The sequence below is a fragment of the Crocuta crocuta genome, unplaced genomic scaffold, assembly GCF_008692635.1.
Source record: "Crocuta crocuta isolate KB4526 unplaced genomic scaffold, BGI_CrCroc_1.0 scaffold97, whole genome shotgun sequence".
Taxonomy (NCBI): Eukaryota; Metazoa; Chordata; class Mammalia; order Carnivora; family Hyaenidae; genus Crocuta; species Crocuta crocuta.
The window spans coordinates 1,343,417-1,363,952 of record NW_027531999.1 but is presented as its reverse complement, the minus strand read 5'-3'; the positions used below and the strand labels follow the sequence as shown (position 1 = coordinate 1,363,952).

General features: G+C 35.9%; 1 protein-coding gene across 1 annotated transcript in view; it reads left to right on the top strand.

The window, feature by feature from the left end:
* Positions 1–7,497, top strand: part of TRHDE (thyrotropin releasing hormone degrading enzyme) — a 392,366-nt gene extending 384,869 nt beyond the window's left edge. Inside the window, exon 19 of the mRNA XM_077775259.1 lies at positions 4,973–7,497. Within this exon, the coding sequence (XP_077631385.1) occupies positions 4,973–5,116 (144 nt within the window). The 3' untranslated portion in view covers positions 5,117–7,497. The remainder of the gene's footprint in view (positions 1–4,972) is intronic.
* The last annotated feature ends 13,039 nt before the right edge of the window (positions 7,498–20,536 follow it).

Sequence of the window (20,536 nt, the reverse complement as noted above, 5' to 3'; positions counted from 1 at the left end):
AGCATGTAGGAGGGAGGAGAAAATATAGATTTTTTTTTAAAATATATTTTTTTAATTTATTTCTAGGAGAGAGAGAGAGAGAGAGACAGCGTGAGCAGGGAAGGGTCAGAGAGAGAGGGAGACACAGACTCCGAAATAGGCTCCAGGCTCTGAGCTGGCAGTCAGCACAGAGCCGGATGCAGGGCTCGAACCCACGAACCGCGAGATCATGACCTGAGCGAAAGTCGGACGCTTAACCGACTAAGCCACCAAGGCGCCCCGAAAATATAGATATTTTTAAATGATTCAGATGAGCTGGGCCTCAACCACTTATTGCTTTTTCGTCCACTGCTCAACTCCATTGTAAAATATAGCTGAGATTTGGCATTGGCAATCATAGCTTCCTTAGTTCTCGCTGACAGAATGCCTGAGGCTGTGACCCAGAGCTAATCATACTGAGCCGCATTTCCGCAGAAGCACCAACCCTGGCACCTTCCTTAACATCTTCTAATATTGCCCAACGTTGTATGATCGGCCCCTAATCACTAACTTGGATTCCTGCAACACTATGAGCTAAGCTAAGTCTCTTATTGTAATGATTTGAAATTCAGTTTTTATCCCTGCTACGTGTTCCCAACCCTTCAGGATTTGGTTTTGAAAGCCCTAGCACATGTTTTACTGTATTTTTTAAATAAAGGAAGCTTATTGAGAAGTACTTCTTTCATATCCATATGAAACAGAAAGAAAGAACAATTAAATGAATGATTGCTTCCAATTTTCTCTGTATTTAAATGAAGTACTTTTAATTCCTTAATTTTACATTCAGTAATCGGTGAGTGAAAGACTCATTTACTCACAACCTGTGAAGCAGCTGAAGTGAACACAGAAGTGGAAAGTCCTCTTCCACCCTTTCCTTCCCCTCTTCCTTCTCCGTTTTTGCTCCCTTTCTTCTCCCGTCTTCTCTGCTTTTGCCCCCTTCTTGCTGCCTTTCTCCTGTTCCCTTTCCCACTTCATCCTCAAACTCTATCTTTCATACTTTGCTTGCTTCAGTAATCCTAGGCCATGAGAAAACATCTTTTTTTAAAAATTTTTATTAATTTTGAGAGAGAGAAAGAATCCCAGGAAGGATCTGCGCTGTCAGCACAAAGCCTGAAACAAAGTTTGAACCCACAAACCATAAGATCATGACCTGAGCTGAAATCAATGGTCAGTTGCTTAACTGACTGAACCACCCAGGCGCCCTCAGAAAACATCTTTTAAATGGACATTGTGTTGGGGCACCCGGGCGGCCCATCCTACATGGGCATCTGACTTCGGCTCAGGTCACGATCTCATGGTTTGTGATTTTTGAGCCCCATGTTGGATTCTATGCTGACAGTTCAGAGTCTGGAGCCTGTTTCAGATTCTGTCTCCCTCTCTCTCTCTGCCCCTCCCCTGCTTATGCTCTGTCTCTGTCTCTCAAAAATAAACATTAAAAATTTTTAATAAAAAAAAATGGATATCAATTTGATTTTATCATATGCCGATGACTTTGTTTTACTTGTTTCGTACATATATTTCATAGTTTCCTACTTGATTTAATTGCCATTTGAAATGTTTATCGCTATAATGAAAGGTGCAGTTTCAAGACTGAAACTAAATTGTGACTTTTATTCCATTATCCACCACGCAGCTAACTTCCCAACACTGTCTGTGGCATAAGCATAAGCAAGGAATCCCTCCACGATCTAGCTACTTGTGTTGACTTTCTAGTTTGACAACTGCTGCCTGAGGCTTTTCCAGAGTTTCATTATCTAATCATTGTATTTAGGATTGGGGACCACCATTGTTGAGTGGTATGGGGGTTTACTTCCTATTGTTAATAACCCCCTTTCATTAATATAAAAGGGGTTAGGAATTTCCAGACTCATCCTCTCATAACCAATGAGCCTCAGAAGCAGAAAACCCAATATGCTCCCTTTGGATAGGGCATATTCTTATTTTCAAGAATATCTAGATCAAAAGAGAATCAGCATCTTTATGAATTCTGAAAGCTCAGTTGAGATTTTAATGATCCCCATCAGCCTTAGGGGCATTCAGTAAAGAAATGTGTATTCTTCCAAGCTCCCTCCCCAAAAACTGCTTTCTCAAACCTGACACTGGCAATTTCCTTCTAATTACATGGCTCCAGCAATTTGAACAATATTTCTCCATGAAACTGTGTGTTATTTCCTTAATTTTAAACTAATGGAAGTACAACCTGAGGGAGCTGCGGAGGCCCTTGACAGTTTTTCATACTAATGTCTGTTAAGCAATTCTCTCCAGCACTCGTTTTTCTGCCTTTTTTGAACCTAATCTACAACATGGCTGCGGAAGAACATAGATCCTGTGCATCCCAGACACCCCACTTACAGTTTTAATGTTGAAAATATGAACCTCATAATAGCGCAATAGCTAATTCAATTCACTTATACAGTTACTGAGAGTATATTATGTTTTGCAATTTACAAATAATTTATTCCATGGTGTGTAGGGTCTAGGGTACCCTAAAATAGGAGGGTTTTTTTTAATGTTAAAATGTTTTCTAATAGTGAAATTAACAAACATGTCTAAAAAATTTATGCTAAAAACAAGAAGCACAAACAACTCTGACATCTTACTAAATGCTATTTTATAAAAATGTCTAAACTTTGAAACATTTTCAAATAAAAGCACAAGATGGCATAAATATTTAGGAAACACAATAATAAAAGCTAATAGCTGCAGAAAATCTACCAAAGAGCTTCAGAAAGAAGCAAACTGGAATGCCAAGTGCCTTCCATCTACCCCATACCCTATAAAGTCAGGCAGGGGTCTGGAAGGTGCTATGATCACACCCCAGGACCAATTAGATGGCTGTTCTGGCATCTGTTTGTCAGAGAGCTGTGGAAGAATAAGGGTCTGAGATCAATTTATGCCAGGTATGGAGAGTGGGCCATATGTGTTCTGATGAACAAGCTACTCCTAAGATTCCTGAGTCACCTCAGGCTCTCCGAGCTCATGAAGGAAGTATCTAGTGCACTTAAATAGTGATTTAGGAAATGAATCCCTGGGGACCCACCACTTACTTTTTTTTATTGATTGTTCTTTTGCAGGGTAATCTGACCTACCCTTTGTGTCAATAACTCATTCATATTCAAACTCATAGTTTATCTTTGAGAAGGACTTAAGAGTTTTACTTCAGTGTGCAGGCTGACTTGCTGTCTATTTTGTCAAGGGGCCAAGAGCATGTTCTACAGAATCAAAAGTTGTCAAAGGGTCATTTACCATTATATGGCATATTTAGTACTGCCTAGGCAAGTATGTAATAATGCAGAATATATTTCAAGAGGAGTAGAATTTTTTCCTGATTGACGTATACTATGTAAATAACACCACTATAATATACATATGCAATATACATGGTAGTATATTTTTTTGGTAATACATGGTAATATATACATGGTAATATCTATTTTTATAATAAAATATAATTCAAAACCGATCATAATGTTATTATTTGTTGCTTTAGGAATATTGACTAAATGAGTCAAACATATAAATACAAATGAATTATTGGATTAATCAGTTAAAGTTTAAAAATATAATTTAAATGTTTCTATTCAACTTCCTTTTAAGATATGTGTATGCATGTTACAGGAATATGTATATTGATGATATTCAATAAATTCCAATGTCTTTCCTTCTTCTGCTTAGTATGTGTAAATTTGGTAAAATGTCAAATCAGTTTTTAAGGGTAGCATCAATAAATCTTTGTTACATGTTGGATATTTTACATGTTTGTTATAAAAGCTTAGTGATTGTGAAGTCTTATAAAGGCTATAGCCCTGAAATATGGTTATCTACTGCCAATGCTGCAGGGCCACAGGGCTTTGTTGGAAAGTAGAGGATAAACTTTGAGAAAACCCATCGGTATCATGTAATCAAAGTAATGCTGTCATAAACCAAACTACCAGTGAACCAATTTCTAGATGAACTCAGAAAGATATTAAAAAGTCCATTTTAATTGCATCCTCCCCGCGCCATATCTCCCTGTCCCTGAGTCAGTCTTGATGCACTGTGTTTCCCTCCTGGCATTTCCTCCATGTGGCACCCACCATGTGATGAATCACACCCCACACTAATTACACCACATAATGTTTCTGTGTTGCAAGTTGATTTTTCACATTCGCCTATTAGCTTTCTGATTGTTGGTTGGTTGCCAGTTTTTTAGGACATCTGAAACAGAAAGAAAAACTGCTAGTATTTAATCTTGAAATAAAATCCCCAAACATCCCCAGAATATGTGAACTCTCTACAGAAAAATCTTTCCATAAAATAATAGCAAAGCATTTTAAAATTATAACTTATAATTAAATGCCCGACTTATCTGGCTCCGTGTGTCCACATTCTTCCTTTATTCTTTCCAGGTCAAGTTACTCAGACAATTGCAGTGTCATTACCCATCCAGCTTTAATCTAGCATCATTACTTTTTTCTACCACCCGATAACTGGTAATCTCTTGCCACCAAAGATAATGTCAAGTCTTTATGCTGTTTATTTGGGGGAGATAAAGAACAGTTTTATCTCTACCAACAAAGAGTAAACTTTAACCCTCATATTCAGTTTTTAAGGCTACTTTTTTCCTTGGATATGATTCATAATTACAACTAGTCTTTGCCACAATCCCATCAACATATATGAAAAGACAAATGCATCTCTTTTAATATTTATCTATGAAAGAAGAAGCTGAATTTGAAGCTTTTTAACTGTAATGTCCACTCTTTTTTCCTTCCAGTTCCAGAAGAAACTTTACTTCACACCTAACAGACTCAATTTGTTGTATTGCATTTCATTAGTAAGCTTGCTTCACATACTAAATACGCCTTCTGTAGGGATGGTGGCACTTTGTTCCACATGCATTCTTGTTTATATATGTTGGCCATAAGTTTCTTTGAGACATGCATTCTCACCATTCTAAAATGTTTCTTTCCAGCTGAAGAACTTCATGAAGAATTACGATGGAGTAGCCGCTGCCTCTTTCTTGAGAGCTGTGGAGACCGTTGAAGCCAACGTGCGCTGGAAAATGCTCTATCAAGATGAGCTTTTCCAATGGCTAGGAAAAGCTCTGAGACACTAATATCTCTTATAAACAATTCAACTCAGAACATTGGGAGAAAGCTGCTTTATATGGGATGAGGAAAATGTGCTATGTGGAAAATGGCCAGATTTTCAGTGTTAACGTGTGGGAGGACTTTTTTTTTTAATTTTTGGTTTTGGGGGACTTTCCTGTTCATTTCACTCATTCTGTTTTGTTTCTCTACTGGGTGTTCTTCTCTAAGGAAACTCTTGCAAGTGAAACTAGCCATGATTGCATCAGCTGTACATTCCTTGCTGTACAGGACCAAATATGATAGTGGTGCATGTCGATGTTGCAGTCAGTTTGGAAAAACATATTCAGAATATTTTGTGCATGGTTGTATGGTCCTGCCTGTGTTCAGCATGCTTATTTAAAATGTCCAATGTTGTACGTGAATATATGTTACATCCAGGATGGGCATTATACAAAAGCACAAAGACTATCTATGACAATCAGTGTTGCAATGAAAAACAAACTAAAAAGGAATTATATTCTTACTTCTGGGCAATGTGAGAGGTAAAATAGCCCTTGAAGTGATCAGTGTCACTTATTTCAGCACTTGGATTGTCTTGCAATGATTCCTGTGTTGCTAACTCATTTTCTTTGAGTTAAACCTGTGTATATGTTTAAAAAGGCATATAGATAGTGTATGCATATGTATATGTACATAGGGATGCCCTATATGTATATAGTATGTTGTACACTGCACTTGTGCAAAGGATCTCTTCAGATCAAAGAAACTTTATCTCTTTTTATGAACTTACGCAAACTTTGAAAAGGCTTAAAAGAATTTATCTCAACACTATCCTTCCTGACAATTTCCTGACTAAATTTCTCAACTGTTATAGATTTTTTTCATCTGCTTCCTGAACAATGGTCTATTCTACTACATGAAAATGAATTCGAACATAATTTATGTATAAACACTCTTCTAATTCTCTAAAATGGCAGCCTTGTATCCTAAATATAGATTCTGTCATCATTATGGTCAAACTTATGCTTGCATCGAACAATTGTGCACATTTAAGAATTATCAGTGCTGAGAAGGTGTTTCTTTTTCATCTTGTTTGTTTTTCCATCTCATGGCGGGTGGTCCAGAGGGTTGAAAATTCTCTCTGTGTTGGTCTTTGTGTCTGTGTCCATCTAATCCTCCATTAAGTGACTGTACATCGAGTTAGTCTGATACCATTTAATAACCTTTGATGCCAATCATGCCATCCATTCAGATGAAAGTTACTTTTCTTGAGCAAAGCTTTTCCTTTGGCATTGACAGCTCTCTTCTCCATGGAATTTTAAATAGCCCTTTTCATGGCTGTGTGTTTTGTAATACAAGTGCTTATTTTGAATGGCATTCTCACCCAGTAGGCCAGCTCTCCAAACATTGCTTAGATGCTCCAAAATGAACATATTTTAAGTTTGCCATTATAAAATACCAGCACAACTACGGGACCTAAGCCAAAAGTTTGTGGACCACTTTCTATTTTCCTGAGGTTTTCCACTCCTCCAAATCTCCTTGCAAATAATTGAGAGAGATATATTCTAATCGTCACTGAACACTGAAAAAACAATAGGTGTTTTAGAAACCAGAGCCATAGATTTATTTTGAGTTTGTGGTAAAAAGTAACAATTTCCTAATCCATTGAACAAGTATCACCTAAAATTGAATTTCACCCTTTTAGCAATTAATATCTATTTCTCATACTTAAATTTTTCAGCACTTCATTCAATTAAAATAAATGAATTTTAAATACACTGTGTGGATTTAGTGAGACATAGTAATAGTATTAAATCTAAAAGCGATCCCACTGATCAGAAGTCATATAATTTAACTAGTACTTGCACCTATGTAAAATCTATAAGGGACAAATTCTAAGACATAACAATAATAAATATCACACTGCCGTAAAGGTCCAAAACATGTACTGTATCAGCACTGGATTCATGTAATAAGATAAATAGATAAACAATTAGAGGTGGATGTCTTATTTTGTGTCATGAATTACTGAAAATTCTTAGTAGTTGTGACATTCTTTTGAGTGAAATCACATTTCCATATTTGAGTTAGAAAGGCTTTTATAGTTAGTTTTTCCTCCCCACTGTTAATAATCTTAATCCTCTTTCAGTATTTTAGTGGCCTTGAACAACTGGTTTAGCTACAATGTCAAGTCCTAAATGTGTAATTATGTGCAATGTTCAATACCTCATAGAATATTTGTTCAATGGTATAGTAGTGTCAATGGCATTGAGATGGGATTTCTGTTCATATTTTTCAATAATTTGTCCTTTCCAATGTTGAAGATTATATCAGGCTTTAATGTTTTTTAGTTGTTTAAATAAGTAATATTTTCAAAATAATAAAATGACCAATGATATCTCTGGAATATTCTGTAAAATGTAGTTATAAAATTCTATTTTCTACATAGAGTTTTTATCTTTTTTCTCTTCTTTGTATGTTTTACAAATCCTATATATGCATGAAATAACAAATTGTTGAAAGTGTTCAATACCTAGGCTTACCACTTTACTGTGCCAATATATGTACCATAGCAAAACTTGGTTTCAATTAGACAGGACTAAATTATTTGCCATACTGAAGATTAAATATCACTAAGTAACTTGTAAATAAAAAGTGTTCCCCATTTGGACACATTTTTCCTTAAGATTTTCTTAAAATCTTTAAGATTAAAAAAAATAGACAAGCACAACGTCTAAGGTTAATATCTACAATTCCAGGTTTATTCCTAAATTTCAATAACCCAGATTTTAACTGGAGTTTAAACTGACTTTGGTTTATATTATCTCTAAGATAATTTATATCATAGGACTGGGCTTTTGTGGCAGTACTGTTCACAAATATAACTAATATCTTACGAGCTTATTCAGATCATAACATTTTTAAATTGTATTTTATTTTCAAAGAGCTTTACACATGCTGTTTTATTTGGCTACTTTCAAAAACATAATAACATATTAGCCCTGATAGTCTGATGAGAAAACTGAGGATCAGAGTAGAAACATGAACCACTTAAAATGATACAGTTGTTACTTGGGGAACAGGCACAGTAACCTTAGACTTTGAGTAAAACCTTCCTACAACTAAACTAGAAAGACGTTTTTGAAATACGTCTATCCATTGCATTAGTTGGAGATTTTCCAAATACCAGAAGCAGCATCAAAATATGGGATGAAATATGTCTACAATAATTACATTATTTTTTAAAGCCTGTGTTTCTAATCTGCATGATGTCAAACAACTGGATGAAATGTTCATCAGTAATTCACTTCCGTTGGTACAAGCAGCCCAATATTGTGACAAAGCATAGTTCATTGATTATAGTTCCCTTTTTTGATCTTAAACAGTGAACACTGTTTAAATATGACTTGAAAATGGTGATAATTTGCTTTATTTTTACACACATTTCTCTGAAAAGCTCTGTCTGTAGTAACAGATGGTCAGACCCCAGATAAAATGGCTTCCATCTAAATCAGGGAAAATAATATTCGGGAAAATGTTTATAAATCTATGCAGAGTAAATTGTGAAAAACAGTGTTTGTGCAGCTGCAGTCCTGGATTAGATGCAGGAAAGGAATTCCTAAAGAAGTTTACAATGATATATTTAATTAAAATCTACTGGCTATTAGAATATTAAGGATTTTTTTTTGGTAAGAATTTAAAGACCTAAAATAGCTGCATTATTCTCAGGATGACCACGAGGTAACCACATATACATCTTAAAGGAGTAGTAATAGTTTATAGAATGAGAAGTTAAGATTCCCTCACCTGTGTTTGTTTGTTTGTTTGTTTGTTTTGTTTTTTTTTACCAGAGATCATGGCTGGATTAGTATCATTTGACACTGCTAATTACATAGGACAAAATTCAATTTAACTAAACAAATATTTATTAAACATATTTTATTTGACTAAGCACATTGTGAAGGGAAAGGAAGGAGGAGCAGAATAAAGCCTGAAGGAATTCACATTACAATAAATGAAACAAACATAAACGAGGAACCAATCAGAATAAGGGCAACATGAAAAATAATTACATGCTACCAGAGAGAAACTAAATTATTTTTAGGTATAGTTAATATGCAAGTATTTTTGTGTACTAGTTTTCAAAACTTTTAGGGTACTTCTCAATCTTTGGTTTCACAGCACTTAATTGTGTTTTACAGAGTATGTGTAATGTTTAGAAAGTATAATAAAACCACATGGCTTAAACTTTACAATTGGAATATAAATTGGGATAGAATTATCTTTAAGAAAAGCTATTTGAGCAATTTAATAATATCAGTAAGTTGCAGGAAGAATATTTAACCTACTTCGGTAAAAGTAGTTCAAGTTTTCTAAAATGGTTTTAGCATACTATTTGTATATTCACAATGTGTTAATGTTAAGTTAATCACATATTCTTTAAAGCAGGTTCAACAATTCTTATCAGCGGCAATAATATATTTGTTCTAATTAGTGTATGTGAACTTTTGAATACAAAAACGTTCTTTTAACATATTCTAGAATTTTAAATTTTAGTTTAATAAGAGTCACCTTTAGTTCTCTTGCTTTGAAGTAATAAGGAATTTTTATTAAAATATTTTGTTTATTGTAGTTTCTATCTAGGGAATTCTAGCAAAAGGGGACTTTAGAGGCTTTTATTTTCAATTTTATTTTATGAAATTTTATTTCAAAGTTTAGAAAATTTTTAAAGAGTCTTAAGTATTAATAAGCAGTTGGTGAAAATATGTCCTAATAGTAAGTATACTGCATATGTGTAAGTATATGCATTTTGTTTTATTTATCTTTATTTTATTTTTTAATTTAATTTAATTTTTATTTTATTTTAGAAGGGGACGGGAGAGGAGCATAGGGAGAGAGAGAATCTTAAGCAGGGTCCACACTCAGGACAGAGCCCAAGACAGGGCATGATCCCACAACCTAAGCCTAAATCAAGAGTCAGATGTTCAACTGACTGAGCCACTCAGGCACACCTACATTTTATTTTTAAAATAAGTTTTTCACAAATGGCCCTTTTAGTACAGTATGATTTTATTCAGATTTTGTAAACATAGTACATTAAAGGATTTTATTTTGAATATTTAGTACTTTAAGAATTGGACATTGAAGATGCCTATCTTTTGCACATTCCCAGTTCATGTACTAATGCACTAAGAAAGAAGAAAAATCCAATCCTTTATTTTTATCTGTATTATTTGTGTGCTATATTAATGTTATTAATGTTAAATAAGGTCAAATATAGAAAAAGAACAAAAATTTGAATGTCTACAAAATGCCAGGAACTTTATAGACATCATCTCATCTAATAACTGAAATACCATCAGTTCCAACTTATCAATGGGGAGACAGGTTAAGGGTTGGGATCAGTTTACATAACTGGTGATGGGTATTAGCTGGGATTCAAAACCCTGCAAACCAAGCCTTACATGGCTCAAATCAGTCATTCATCTGCCTCCTACAGGCACAGAAACATAATGACTATCCATATAGACTGGTCTCTATAGACAATTTGAATACTTACTTCTTCATTGTCATTGACTCAATTGAGAAAAAATTGTTAATTAATGCATTCTGGTTGGATGCTCATTTCTTAACAAAGTTACTTCAGATGGCCTTTAAAAGTTTTCATCAGAATACTTTACATTAGTGTGTTGCATAGTGGGATTTTTAAAATTTATTTATTTATTTTGAGGGAGAGAGAGACAGCGAACACAAGTTGGGTAGGAGCAGAAAGACAGAGAGAGAGAGAGAAAAATCCCAAGCAGGCTCTATGCCTGCAGTGCAGAGCACAACCCTGGGGGTTCAATCTCAGGAACCGTGAGATCATGACCTGAGCTGAAACCGAGTCAGACCCTTAACTGACTGACCCACCCAGATGTCCTGGGTTTTAAGCTAAGCAGATAATTAGCAGATACTGCAAACAATGAGCCTTGAAAAATGAGCCTTGAAAAAAAGGGAGGATGCATTTGAAAAGGTCTTCACCAGTAGACCAAAAGATAAGGTGAAACCTCTGTTCTGCTTATAGAGGGGACCTATTAGTCTAGCCAGAACTTTCCTTTTTCTTAGTGACAAAGTCAGAGAACTGTTTCTCTCCTTTGCTTGGTACTGTGTAAATGGCCTGCAGCTGCTGAATTTACTTCAAGTTACCTTTTCCATTGGCCTGCTGTGCGTGGATACACTTTAAGATAACTGCTTTGACCTCGCTCTGCACAGGTCAACTTACTTCTAATCGCACACATTTTTATTATGTCATGTAAGTAAATGAGAGAGTGAAATGTTTTATAGCAAATATTACGGTAAAGAACATCTGCCTGAATGTGCAGTGCATTTATCCTCTAAGTTAATCATTCAGTCGCTAGCCTTTTAACCCCTACTAGGTTCATAGTACTACGTTTGTTCTTGGACACTGTTCTGTTCCCACCTTCACATAAACTAAGACCTCCTCGGTGAGAACATTCATTATTAATTTTTCTTTATTCAGTTTTATTTAAAATAGGTTTATTATCTGTCACTTCTCAAGAACGAAATATTTTTCAAATGAATTCCTCTTCAAATGTAATCTAGCTTTTAAACTATGGTTTAATAGTAATCTCACAGTACCTTTTTAAATGCTACCTGCACATTGTCACCTATGAACATACTTGCCATTTTCCTTTGCTGTATTTTAGTCCCTTTACATTTTGATAGTCATTGAAAACAAATTCAGACTATAAGATAAAACACATTCGTTCTACGAAGCTTATGAAACACACTGTCCAGTAACTTGGAGCAAGACGAGACATTCTGCCTTTGAGCTTTCACAAGTGGCCTACTGGACACAAATGAATTCACCAGATAATCTTTTAAAAGTAGTACATGGACTATTTCTAATGAACTTGAATTAATTCAGCAACAAAGTTTATTTTCACAAAGCCATTTCCCAAATGGACAGACTTATATAAATATGCCAAATGGAAACTCTTTCTTTCTTTCTAATATTATATGATTTAGAAATGTAACAGTAACTGTTCTTTTAGTAAATACAAGTTACTAGAGCATTTACCAAATAAATAACTTTGTGTTAGTTTAGCAGATAAATGTTTTCTATGGTATGCCTTTAAAATTATTCAGTAAAAATTGAATCAGTATGTATTCAACATTAAATTTTTATTCCATTACAACCAAGCACTAACAAAATGGATTTTTCTAAGTGAGAAAATTTGTCTTCTGTATTTTAAGCAGAACAAATTTGAATTTTGCCTCTGACAATAAAATTTTGTACAGTAATATGTAATTCATCACTGTCTTAATTTTCTGACATGTGCAGATAAGGCCAAGATAAATAATACCTTCTGCTTTTTTATTCTTCTGTTTTCACTTGAGAACTCATTTTTAAAATTCTGAGTATACATATTGTAGAAGTCCATGAAAAAAGGAAAACATCACTTTCTTTTCTGACATGGACTTCCCCAAAACTATACACATACTAAAGCTAGAATAAAGAAGTATGTATTTATGCAATATTGTAAAAAGAAAAAAATACACATTTGGTCTTTTTTCCAATTATATGCCTTTAGAACAAATTAAATGATCTGCACTTTGGTAAAAGTGATTTCACCTGCAATGCATTTCAGATTGCTTTTAAATAGGTTTTCCACATTGGACAGACTGTCAGGATCCTTGAATTTCAAGAATTATTTTTAATAACAATAGGACTATAAAATATATATAATCAAGTCTCATAAGTAGTACTCAAAATATATTTTTCCAATATCTCTGGGTTTTTCTCTTTCTACAGATTGTTCAGAGAACGTGAAAGTTGACCCTGCACAGCCACCCTTTTGAGCCTTACCCATAATACTTTATACAGCCAGAGGAAATCCTTCTCTGCCATGGGCATGAGGATAAGAAATGAAAGGCCCTTAAAGCCAGAATCAGGACTATTCCTATTTGTATTATAGCCAGTGTCTATATGTATATATATGTGTGTGTATATAGACACTATATGTGTATATATATGTGTGTGTGTGTGGGTGGGTGTGTATATATATATATATGTATATATATATACACATATATATGTATATATATGTGTGTGTATATAGATACTATATGTGTATATATATGTGTGTGTGGGGGGGTGGGTGTGTATATATATATATATATATGTATATATATACACATATATATGTATATATACTTGTACTGGAGGTCTATAGATGTATATATCTGCATCACATAGAGATATATGATATCTCTCCATGTCTATATCATATATACATATATATCACATACAGGGTGTTTCTCTACCTAGATGAAAACTGTACTGCAGAACAATCACATAAATCAGAAAATGGTTATTGTAAAATATCAGTTGGGGAAGTAATAGATGGGTACCATCTTTACCTGAAGAGCCTGTCAAGTGGGTCATCAACTTATACAGGCATAGGTGTAGGAATTTTCTCTAAGAATCATGAAGAAACTTTTGAGAAGAAATTCTGATGAGATCAAGAGCGTTCAGGGTCGTATGACTGTAGACCAAAAACAAACGAAGAAACAAACAAAAACAGCTATTTTTCCTGGCCCTCCAACCCTAGAGATCCTATCTTAGTAGATGATGTGTGCAATGTAGTCGTCCATATTTTGAGTAAAGATTGTAGGTAATTCCAGTAGATGCAATTCATCTAGACCACGGTTTAAGAAACGCTGGCTTGGCACAGTGGTTCTCTACCTGACTTTATATTAGAGTCACTTGGATAGCTTTTAAAACATACTGATGCCTGGGCCATACTTCAATCCAATTTAAAAAGAATCTAATCCCTAGCATGGAGCATCTGTGTCAGCATTTTTAAAAGACTCCAGATGATTCTAGTACATAGTCATGGTTAAGAACCTCTGGGCAGCAGATACCAAATGGAACATCAAGTTGCTTAAGCAATAGTTACAGAACGTTACCCAAAGCACCCATTTTTAGAAATCTAAGAGGTTCTTATTATTGTCTGACATTCTTCACCAAAGACAGAAGTCAAAAGATGTGTTCTCAATTAGCTTAATAGTGAGAAGCAAATAAGAAGCTTGAACAACTGACTTTCCTGCTGTAAGGTGTTAGTGCCACGGCACAGTGTGCTGAGTGGCTCCATGCCATCCACATAGATGCCTCTTTTTCCCTGTGTTCTGATGTTGACATCCTTTTCTTTATAGTCTTAATGAGTATTAAGACTCTACTTACTATTAACACATCTACTATTACAATAACAATTTTTCAACTTTCGTTTTGCTTTGAAATGAAGGAAGGGCCCGTTGGCAGGGCGTTCCATCAAATGGCTGCACCTTTGCCCTTCTGAATAGAATAATTGTTTCCTGCTGCTCATTTTGCAAGTGCCTGAAATTGAAGTGAAGGCTTGACACTCGGGTTAAAATTGTTACATCAGGGAAATAAGCTTACCATAAACTATTATTGTAAATGGTTACCATCTAAAATATTATTTTTCTAGTTCTTTTCCAGTTTTATTCCCCTCTTCTCTTTCTCTCTCTTTTTGCGAACTGCTGGCCGAACACTGAGCTTTCTTCAGCAATAGATGCTATATTTTCACTTGATTGCAAAAAGAATAGTAAAAGTTTTGAGTTGTTACCATATCTGTGTGCATAATAGAAGGTGACATGTGTTCTTGGGATTGTCAAACAAGGCCCAAAGGGCATCTGGGCACATAGAAACTGCTTGCTTGGGCTCTTGACTCTGTGCTCATTCGTCAGTTCTTTAGTTCTTGACCTCCCTTGGGTTGTTAAATTTTGCTTTCCTTTCCTAAAATCTCTGGCTAATTAGAGAGCTCAGAATACAAACGAATTCAGTTTTTCACTGAAAAGAGAACTAGAAACAATGCACCTCTGGAACATTTTAGTAAGCTAGTAGAGGGCAAATTGTTTAATTGGCGAACTCTTGAGTCATATCTGACAAAAAAGCACCCTACCCCCCTGTATTTCCACTTTTCTTTTTTTTCTTCTCCATTTTTTACCCTATATGTAATTGTCTTGATATGATTTAATATGGAGCCAATATACATGCAGAAAGAAATTTTTGCTATAGAATAAGACCTTCCAAATTAGTTGCTTTTATTAAGTTATCAAAACTTGTATGATGACTAACTAAGGCAGTTTTTGACAAATTCAGGTCTACTCAAGAATTCCAACTGTCTGCCAAGTAAAGTAATAGAGGGAACTGCTTAATGAGCACAGATCTGTGTAGAAATCCAAAAGCTAAAACTCAAATAGGAATGGCTTCTAGCCAACATTACTATGTAGGTACACACCAAAATTTGGCACAAAAAGGGACTGGTAAAGTAGTCTTGCCACCTTTAAGATGGTGGTGGACTTCAGCAGGCAGAGGTATTGCGAAGATGTAGCAAGCATCCAGGGCTCCACAGGCAGTTTAAGTACAGCACCAACATATCATCAGATAAGGTGTTCTGGTGCTTAGATGACCACAGCATTTTCCAGTGATATTTGAGTGAAAATAATTGACTGACATAAATGGAATGTTTCATGTAATAAACACATGTACGGATGTTTTAATGTTTATTTTTGAAAGAGAGAAAGAGTGGGGGAGATACAGAGAGAAAGAGACATAGAGGATTCGAATCTGGCTCTGTGCTGACAGCAGGGAGCCTGATGTGGGGCTCAAATTCACAAACCAGGAGATCATGACCTGAGTTGAGTCAGACGCTTGCTTAACCACTGAACCACCCAGGCACCCCACAACTTTAGATGTTTTAAGTGTGTGTGTGTGTGTGTGTGTGTGTGTGTGTGTTGTAGATGGAGGGGAAAGGTGAGGAGAGAAAAGAGCAGAGAAAGGAGCTTTTAACCATGCATATTTACACATAGAAGAAAAATGAAATTACAGTCCCACATTCCATATTAAAATCATTTCCCAATCTTTTAGACTCAATTTATTCAATTTGCTAGTTTAAAATTTCTCATCTTGTTGCATATGAAAAAGTACCTGGTGATTTAGAGGACAGATTTAGACTGAAATGGGATATTATCTCTTTTGGTTCAGTAGAAAGTGACATAAGTTTCTAGAACTGTCAAATTAAGATTCTGGATACATAGAAACTGCTATTCTCTCGAGTGCAGAAAGAAATACCGAAACCTAACTTTGGGTAAGTGGAACTGGAAAAAAATCACGTTGCCTTTCCTGGTTAGTAACAAAATATAGGAACTCTAACGTTAGAGGTATAGATGAGCATCTACATGTTTATCACAAATTCATTTTAAAATAAGGGTCCCTGAAGGGGCACCTGGGTGGCTGAGTGGGTTAAGTGTCTGACTCTTGGTTTTGGTTCAGGTCATGTTCTCATGGTTTCATGAGTTTGAGCCCCATGTCGGGCTCTGTGCTGACAGTGTGGAGACTGTTTGGGATTCTCTCTCTCCCTCTCTCTCTGCCCCTTCCCTGCTCATGCTATCTCTTTCTCAAAAATAAATAAACTTTAAAGAATTATAAAAAAAAATAAAAAAGGTCCCTGGGTGTCAAGTTTCTAGTCGTTCTTGTTACTTTAACAATTTGAGTGATGGCAAATGCTTTTGTCTGTATTTTGTGTGTAAATATTTCATTTGCTTTGACTATAGATGTTTACCTTACTGTAATATTGATTATCACCTGAGAGTTTGATTTGGTAATACAGACCTTGTACAGATTGGCCGAATTGCAAGTATCAAGCAAAATACCATGTGCCATTCCCTAGGTACTATAGTTCTAGTCATGCCTAAATTTGCAGTTTCCTTATGAAGATCAACTGGATCCACATGGCTCCTGATTAATTAATGGTCCAAAGTATAAATACTAGTAAGCCATATCACAGGTAAATGTTGGCTGTTTTTTGGACCCAAACCAAGGAATCAATATTTTTGTTCTTGTTAAACTTTGCCATGTGAGAATTTGGGGATTCTGACCTTGCCAATACAACGGATAACTTCTCTCTCTGTATGAGGAGCGTGCCATCTTCATCCCTTTTTAAATCATGAGATGGGAATTATTTTTCCCCCAGAAATCATCGTGCCAGCAGATCTGATACTTACCAGTATCTTAGTTGATTAGACGTGTAGATCCAGTGGTTAGTTAATGTTTTGGTAAGACTTCTTTGGGCAGAACTTCTCTGCTTATAGACTATGTACTACCTCCTCCAGGGGTTCATGAAAGATGACAAAATATCATCATAATAGCACTATGTTGCTGATATATTCATTTTTCCTACTTTATTTTTTTATGTTTATTTTTGAGAGAGAGAGACAGAAACAGTGTGAGTGGGGGAGGGGCAGAGAGACAGGGAGACAGAGTACGAAGCAGGCTCCAAGCTGCGAGTTGTCAGCACATAGCCCATCATGGGCTTGAACCCATGAACCGCGAGATCATGACTTGAGCCAAAGTCGGACACTTTACCAACTGAGCCACCCAAGCTCACTTTTCTTTAGATACACTGAAACGGTAGCTATCAACATACCACATAGCCAAGAAGTGTTTTTACTCTCATATCTTGCCAAAGTTTTTTGAAGAGAAGTAGGGTGGATTTTATTTTTTCTCAATGTCTTCAAGCTTACTTAAGTAAAACTAATTAGAAATCTTATATTTTACATTAGACATTGATTTATTCACAGTTAAATTTGGGGGTGGTCAATTCGAATCGCTCTACTCTAAATAGATAATCTTTTTGAGTAGATTCTCTTTTTTAGTGTATATAGTCTTTACCGATTATACCATCCATTTCACACTTCTTTGATAGTTTATATCAATGTTTTATTTCCCAACTAGATTATACATTCTTCAAAGGTAGAGATAATATCTTTTTCCATTTCTTGACAGCAACTTCAAATATAATAAATTCTCAATCACATTTTCTTGACTGAGAACAACCTAAGTGCCAGTATAGAAACCAATGGCTTTCCAGGATGAGGAAAACGGCACAGAGCAAGAAATGCTTTGGGGAATTAGAAGCATAACTAGAATAAAAAGTGTTGATCATTTAAAAATATTGCAAACCTAAAGCTTTAAAGCTCACTCCATTCCTTTAATTTGTTAAAAAAATATCACTTTAGAGTAACACTTGTTATCGACTTTGATCTGCTTGGTGGAGAAAGTAGAAGAAGAGGAGGATAATAAGATGCTATTTCATGACACATCTATTACAGTAATTCATTTATAGTACGGAACCTTTGCCAATGATAAATGCATGTTACTGTGGTGCAATTATGAATGTACCTTGGCTTTTCAACAATAAAGCTGCCAAAAGGTTGCAAAATGCACAAGGGAGAAAGAAATTTTAGTTCAGGAACTGAACTCACCAAGAAGTTCATTTTTTTTAAGTGTCCATATTGTTTTGGTAAAAATCTCCCACTGTTAATGAAGACTCTGTGGTAACAAAGCACATTTTCCATTTAAAATTCCATCAACTTCACATACACTTGACTTTGCATGCATTCTGCCTTCTAAAATTATCTTCATATAGAAAGCATTCACAGTATTACCTTATTACCACAACACATAAATCTACCCAAGAAAATGATGCCATTTACAATTTTGGAATTCCTTGCAAGATCATGATTGCACTGAGAAATGGAACCCTAGTGGAGGCTGGAGCTAGGGCTTGAGGAAAAACAGTCATACAATGTTTTTCCACATGTCCTAGCCCCCACTTCTACTGCTTTAGCCATATGCCAATATAGATAAGCAATGCTAGGTTCCTTTTCTTTTGGAGGAGGTCATGGAGAGGACGTGACAGCTGGCTGAACTGTGAGCTGAACCCAGGCAATAAGGGGCTCCCCAACCCTGTCCTTAGAATGCATGCCACCCCCCCCAACCATTCCCACACTAAGAGCTGTTCTACAGATGCAGCCTTTTGAGACCATCTGGACTGAGTACGTTACTGAACCCGGTAAAGGTCTTTATAAACTTTAAAGATTTTGGCTGGCTGGTGCAAAAATCTCCTTGTCTTCCAGTTGCCCAAGACAAGCCGTGGAAGTAAGTTCCCTGGCTAATCCTGGAGTGGCCTACCTCTTTGTTCAGTCTCTCCTTGCCCTCCATGGGGTGAGGGGAGCAGTTACAGATTTCACCTGGAGAACTCCCTACTTTGTGAGAAAACATTTTCTCCAGCAGAACTTTGTGTGAGGGCAGACAATACATAAATTAGGAATGTGAGAGTAAAATGTGAATAAAGGAATCTGAGCGTATGTCCAAAGACACAGGACATAGGGGCGTTTGGGTGACTCAGTTGATTGAGTGTCTGACTTGGGCTCAGGTCATGATCTTGGGGTTTGTGAGTTTGAGCCACCCGCTCTGTGCTGACCGCTCAGAGTCTGGAGCCTGCTTCAGATTCTGTGTCTCCATCTCTCTCTGCCTCTGCCCTGCTAACACTCTTGTCTTTCTGTCTCTCTAGCTCTCAAAAATAAACATTAAAAAAAACTTCAAAGACAAGGGACATAGGAAACTCCCAATTACTTGCAGTTGGCCATGGGAATAGCAAAGTTGATGTGCTACTATGACAATCATTGGCACATGTTTATGAGTGCTGCCCACCGATTATAGGGACAAGTTGGGCCAGCCTAGGGCCAGCCTAGCACCAGCAAACCAGAGCAGTTACTCAGAGCACACCCAAGGGAAAACCAGTATCCGCATGTTTTTCTGAAAAGTTTTCATAACTCTGCTGACCTCCTTTGTGAATGCTCTGTAATGCCTTTCTTTTCTGAGCTCTGTAGCTGTTTAAATGAGCTCACCTAACCATGGGAGGACCTCTTATTGATACTTTACATACTCTTCATCAACTTTTGGGCAATTTAGGGTTGCTTTTGGGGTGATGATAGTAAATCCATTCTATCATTGAACTCCAAGTCTTTCTATTTTCTAAAACTGCTCATTGTTATTTTAATAGGTTAATTGGTGTGGGAGAAAGCGTTCTGACCACCCCTCCCCCCCAGAGATCAGATAGTACAACAAATCTTTCTATCTCCTTATGTATTTTTTCATTCCTTTAATGTGACTACTTTCTCCTTTCATCATGGCCTTCTCAATGCTATTTCTTTTAAGGCCCTAACCATGTGTTACTACAACACTACTATTGCAGTCACCTGGTGTGCTGGTTAGAAATGCAGACCAACTGCATAAATCAGAATCTCTAGGGATGGCCCAGAAATCTGAATTTTAACAAGGTCCACAGGCCTCTTTCATGCGTACAGGAGTTTGAGAAACACCCTTCTATTCAAATACCATGAAGTATTTTTCATTCCCCTAGAAAACCAATGTACTTTATCTGTCTTTGGAATTTCTAAAAATGTTTGCTTTTGTATCCTCCCTACAATATTAATAATATTCTGTCTTATATTAGACTTCATCATAACATAATAATCTGCTCACTTGTTTTATTCCCTCTATAATAGGGATAAGT